Genomic DNA, 6469 nt, shown 5'->3' with positions numbered 1-6469 from the left:
GATGCATGGCAGATTTTAAATTTATGATTTGAGTTTTCTCTCAGTTTCATAAGAATGAAGATAACAATATTTATTTTAAGCTCCACGGCATCAATTGGTGATTTGAAGATCGCAAATACCCGTTTACTGGCTCTGTCAACGCGTTGCCAGTAAAGATAATTTGCGATCATCCAATCGCGAATTGCTGCCGTCGCAGCTTTAAATATAATACAGTTATCTACTGATAAATATCTTTGCATACATTCATTTTGATCCAATCTTTAAAGCTATCTGAACATCTTCCCCAAGTTTATCATACATCGGATAAGACCATTTCAGTGGATCAAATGCAATAAAATAACAGTCTAATATTCTAAGTTGTACACTTTTATGTTTCAGATGGTACTTGCTCTTCTCCTGTTCTGCAAGACCAGTGCTATTCCATATCCAGACATAGATGCATCATTAGATGAACTAGTTGTATACTATACAAGTTTTTCATTTACAACAAAAGAAGTACTCGGGTTTTTACTAAACATACATCATATAATGCTGAGCGAAAGATCATTTTATAGAATTAAAAAACGTTTGAGATTGCAAAAAATAGGAGTTGAAAGTGCTATTGCTGATATTGTTACAAAAATTCTACAGTTAAGAAATGCAGGATATACCAATATAGGTTATCGATCTTTATGGAATGTACTTCGCTGCCTAGGCGTAAGAGCTTCACAACTCACGGTTAGACTAGTTTTGAAAGCTATTGACGGAGACGGCGTTTTAATGAGACAAAGACATAGGCTTACAAGAAGACGATACTTAAGTAACGGACCGAGCTTTTGCATCCACGTCGATGGATATGATAAGTTAAAGCCGTTTGGAATATCTGTCCATGGTGGAATCGACGGTTTTTCAAGAAAGATACTTTGGCTGAAAGCTACAAGTTCAAATAAAAATCCCCGTATAGTTGCAGGACATTTTCTTGAGTATTTGAAGACAAGCAAGAGGGTTCCAAGGGTAGTACGCATGGATGCAGGAACTGAAAATGTTATAGTTGAACGTATTCAAATAGCTTTGAGATCATTTCATACTGATAGCATGGCAGGACATAGAAGTGTTTCAATAGGAAGATCAACGGCCAACCAAAAGATCGAAATGCTATGGAGTTTTCTGATGCGAAATTTCACAACATTTTGGAGGAATTTGTTTAAAGATATGGTAGATGAAGGTATACTTAACAATGCCGACCCTGTGCATCTTGAATGCATACGGTTTTGTTTCCTACCACTTATTCAAAGACATTTAGACATGTTTCTACAATCATGGAATTCACACAGAATAAGATCTCAAAGAAATGTTGAATGTCCACATGGTATACCTGACGTTATGTTCTACCAACCTTTTATTTACGATAAATATGACTGCTCTTATGAACTGCCGTGCGACATAGTTGTATTGGATTACTTAACTGATATATACACGGATGCTGTTCTACCTAGAGGCACTAAAGAAGAATTTAGACAATTAATAAATACTCTCACGTTTTTAGATATCGGAGAATTCGATGTCATTGAAACTCCAACACAGGCCAAAGAATTGTTCAACTTATTATCAGGCGTAATATCACAACATTTGTTAAATCGATAGACATTTACAGATTTAACATTTATTATTCATGATAATTATCTGTTATGTCACCATGTTGTCGAATATGTGGACCCGAATATATACGCGCATAAGATGTTTGATCTGTTGATGCAAAGAACATTAGAGTGCATAATGTGTACATACTAATTTTCTTGTTTTTCGTTGATTGTGCTTCTTTTTTTGTCAGAATCGATGTAAATATTGAATGAAAATGTTCTGTTGTATTTAGTATTATATAAAAAGAATAAATGCCTAGACTGTTAACAAGTCTTTCCTATCCCCGAGTCATCATTAAATTGATAACAGTTCGACACATTTAAATATATGCCATATTGGTCTATTCCGTCATGATGTAGCTGAGTATCATTCAGTCATTTTTCATATCTGTTACAAAAACCAAACACTTTTCCATAAAAATGACCATCGAGTTTAACGTGTCATACATTAACAAAATATTAAGTACAATCAAATCTTATTTGGCAATTGCTGTCAACTCAACCAATCCGTTTCATTCGTAATGAACTGGACAGAGTGTAGCTAAATTAAAGAGAAACACAATGTATGATATAGTATGTCTGTCGCTAACGTCACTGAGTATAAAAGAGGGCATGGTTTCACATAAACCACGATATTTGGAAGGTATATAACGTCACAGTACCCAAATTGCACCGAGTACCAAAATTGCACCTACTAGTATTCAACAAAAATACTGTGGAAATCTTACTTGTTTTATTTGAGTCTAAAACCTTGGTATTTTTCGGGGTATTTATATGATTTGATACAATACACGTCATTTAACATTGCTGAACATATACAAAACTAGTAAAAATCACCAGATTTGTTTTTAACCGACCCTCATTGTAAATTAAAGATGTAAGTTATGATATAAGACAGACTTAATTGTATATATGTTTTGTCCATTTATTTCCTGATCGATGGGATCAATGCGTTCAACGTAACATAGTCACCAAACTTTGACTTATTAAGTGAGATACAAATATCTTTATAGCTGCTTTTCATTCGTCTTTAGAAGCTTATGTAAACAGGTAAATGCATGAACAAGTCGAGAAGAAGAGAAACACGTTTGTTTCTTATTACAATGCCGATTGGTTACTGCAGTATTGAAAAACACATCTTTCGAACGTAACAAAAATTAAGAAACCTTCATAGCATCAATTTAAGATATATAATGTTCATTTGTGATTTGAGTGGGTTTTCATTTTTCTAAAGTACGATTTATCCCTCCTTAATTCAACGTCTTTGAATCTATGTTGTTTTATGTCTGTTGGTAGATCAGTGCAAGACCAATTATTCAAATGTTTCCTTATCATCGGAATGGTGAATATTCGTGTCAATTCTTTTATATTACTGCACAATAAAACATACTTTGGTTGTATGTAGTCTAACAAATCTTTAGATTTTGTCATTATCCACTTTCGATTCCAAGGTATCTAGGGCATGTTATTGTAGTTTAATACACAGTAGATATAAGCTGGTATTGAAATAACCTGGCAAATGAAATGCCTAGAGTCATATTACCTAATGTTGCTTTATTGTTAAATAGATTTGTCTGTTTAAGCCGTTTTAACTATTTATGTTTTTTCAACCTGCATATTACGTCTTCAAGCAGCCATCCATAGACTTATCAAAGAAAACATGTCATGTTTTACTAGGGAAACAAGTGTGGACACAGTTCAGAGTGGATAGATTGTTTGAATGTTTACCTATGTTTTCTGAGAAAAAGAGTTCTCTCCTTTATTCAGCATTAAACTGTTCTATGTTCAACTGTAGCAAAGCGACACTCTACATTTGGCCTTTGTTAGTCTTGTATGATTTTTAATTTAGTTTCTTGTGTATAATTTGGAGTTTAGTATGACGTCCATTATCACTACTTGTATACATATTTTTTAAGGGGACAGCTGAAGGACGCCTACAGGTGTGGGAGTTTCTCGCTACATTGAAGACCAATTGATGGCCTTCGGCTGGTGTCTGCTCTATGGTCGGGTTGTTAACGCTTTGACACATTCCCCATTCCTTTCTCAATTTTACCTGTACCAAACACTAAAATGTATTAGTGTGTTTTTGTTTCTAAGTTATACTGTTAAAGACTGTCACGTAGGAGAAATTTTATTTGCTTATACAGGAAATGAATGAATTATGACCGGAGCGGGCCCCCACTTAGGCATTCAATTGGCTCCCATTCATGAAAAATTCTGGATCTGCCACTGAGTTTGTCAAATTTTGTTCTAAAAAAAAATACATTTACATAGTAATGGACTAAGCTTAAAGCAACGCACTTTACTAATACATTTACAGAAAGAACTCATGATCAATACAGTGATATACTAAGTACTGAAAATACACGACATTCATGTACATTAGTTCTTCCTATTTAAACTATGGAACGCCACGACTGCCTTATGTTAATAATCAGCATTATACGCAGTGTTCACAGCATTATATGAAGTGATCACAGCATTATATGTAGTGCTCACAACATTATACGAAGTGATCACAGCATTATATGCAGTGCTCACAGCATTATATGCAGTGTTCACAACATTATATTAAGTGCTCACAACATTATATTAAGTGCTCACAACATTATATTAAGTGCTCACAACATTATATTAAGTGCGCACAACATTATACGTTTGTTGTTGTATGATGAGATTGATGTATGATGAGATTTATGAATGATGAGATCATTCGGTAAACTTCGTTTTTTAGCGGAGATTACCGAATCCATAATTGGTAAATAACGGTAATGCCCAGCAAACAAATTTAAAAAGTTATTAAAATCATGTTATCATAAGGTAGCATACAATATTTAAAACTGATTGAAATAAGTAAGGAAAAGATGAAACTGAGAGGTGAATGATTGAAGTAGTTCTGTTCGTCGTAAGAAATACGAATGGCAAAATGATAGTTAAATAATAAAAAGTTTATTTAATGAAATATCGAAGGAAAATTTGTATGATACATTCTCGAGTTCATTTCCAACTGAAGAAATTTAGCAAGGTGCCACTTTATAGTCCGTACTCAGTTTTAAAAAGCTTAATTACCTTTTAAATAAAACAGTCAGCTTTCTATAACACATAGGTGCCATATTACGCTAGCTTATATATGTCATGATAGAGTCATTTTTGGCATAGATTTTCAGAATTTGGCATTTTTACATGAATAAGTATCTAACAGATATGGAAAATGCAGTTTAAAGCATTTCACTGTAGGTGTTAAACATAACTTTACATCAATTATTCCATTTCAGTTTTACAAGCTTTTTAGCCCGGCAAGTACTAACATTGTCTTCTAAATATGATCAGCAGTCTTATATAGAAATTTAAACTTTCATAGAAAAATTTACCCTTTCAAGACCCTGTTTAACATTTTCATTTAAAGTTATCATCTCTTATGAGAATTTAGTTTGTGGGGATGAATAAAACGTTTACTACGTTTGTTCGTCAGTTTGCACGGTACATATATATATAAAAGTGGTATGCTTGCTAATGTAAAAACTTTCCACAAGAGACAAAATGACATCACAGAAATTTTAAACAGCTAAACGGCCACAGTACGACCTTCAACAATGAGGAAAACCCATACCGGAAAGTCAGCTATAGAAGGCCCCGAAATGATAAACGAAAAATATTCCTAATTTATGTACAAACAAACGATCGAAAAACTAACATGTATATAACACATTAATTAACAAACGACAACCACTGAAATAAAGGCTCCTCCTGACGGCCACATATATGCAAAATGAAGCGGGTTTTAACATGTTAGCGGGATGTTGGTATCCTCCCTCTAACCTGGGACAGTGGCGTAACAGAACAACATAAGAACGAACTATGAAAATCAGTTGTAAAAGGCTTGTTAGTTTTCTCGTTTGAATTGTTTTACATGGTCGTATCGGGGCCTTTTATAGCTGACTATGCGGTATGGGCTTTGCTCATTGTTGAAGGCCGTACGGTGATCTATAGTTGTTAATGTTTGTGTCATTTTGGTATTTTGTGGATAGTTGTCTCATTGGCAATCATACCACATCTTCTTTTTTTATATTAACTCATTAGATAGGTACAAATATAAATACATATGATCTAACAAGAAAATAGAGTTAACGTGCATGTGGGCGGGTACTTGTATATCCCAACAATAAAAAGACACTATAAGTACTGATCTGAGAGTATATATAACTAATATAGTACCATGCTGTTAATTAAAAATAACATCACTCCAGACCCTTTTGTTTTCTACATAATTAATATTGCCAATAATTAAGAAGTTCGGGGTCGAATCGATACCAATAATATATCCAACATTATATGTACGTTCCGCATCTGACAGGAGTACCACGAAACGCTGTATTTAAGATTTTGCTATATACACGCAGGGGCGGATCCAGAACCTTGATGTCTGGGGGGGGGGGGGCACAATGAAACCAAAATTTTAGATATTTTAGAGATGTATATACGGTATATGCGAGTGTGAGTGTTTTGTTTTTTGGTTGTTGTTTTTTTTCTAAGGGGGTTGGGGGTGTTCGGATCATCGTTTCTATATCTCTATATTCAGTTTAGATCTTTGTTTTTACTATTTCACTTTATACTTTCTTTTCCTGCCAATTGATCTTTATTATATTTGTCCTCAACATGCATCAAATATTTGCCACTGGACGTTAAACAACATACAATCAATCAATATTTTCTTCATGACCTCTATATTTATTTGGTCTTGCTCTCTAGACTTAATTTTTTGTACATTATTCTAATATCTGTAAAACACCTTCATATCCTTACAAATGGTGACATTTTTTTAGCCTCATACATGTACATGGCAATTGAAA

The 6469-nt window shown here is 33.8% G+C and overlaps 1 protein-coding gene across 1 annotated transcript; it reads left to right on the top strand.

The window, feature by feature from the left end:
* Positions 1–418: 418 nt before the first annotated feature.
* Positions 419–1870, top strand: LOC143055188 (uncharacterized). Its single transcript, XM_076228327.1, has one exon. The coding sequence runs from the start codon at positions 529–531 to the stop codon at positions 1621–1623; it is 1095 nt and encodes a 364-aa protein (XP_076084442.1). The 5' UTR covers positions 419–528; the 3' UTR covers positions 1624–1870.
* Positions 1871–6469: the final 4599 nt, after the last annotated feature.

This window comes from Mytilus galloprovincialis, chromosome 12 (genome assembly GCF_965363235.1).
Source record: "Mytilus galloprovincialis chromosome 12, xbMytGall1.hap1.1, whole genome shotgun sequence".
In the NCBI taxonomy this organism is placed as follows: Eukaryota; Metazoa; Mollusca; class Bivalvia; order Mytilida; family Mytilidae; genus Mytilus; species Mytilus galloprovincialis.
This window is presented reverse-complemented; position numbering and strand designations above follow the sequence as displayed.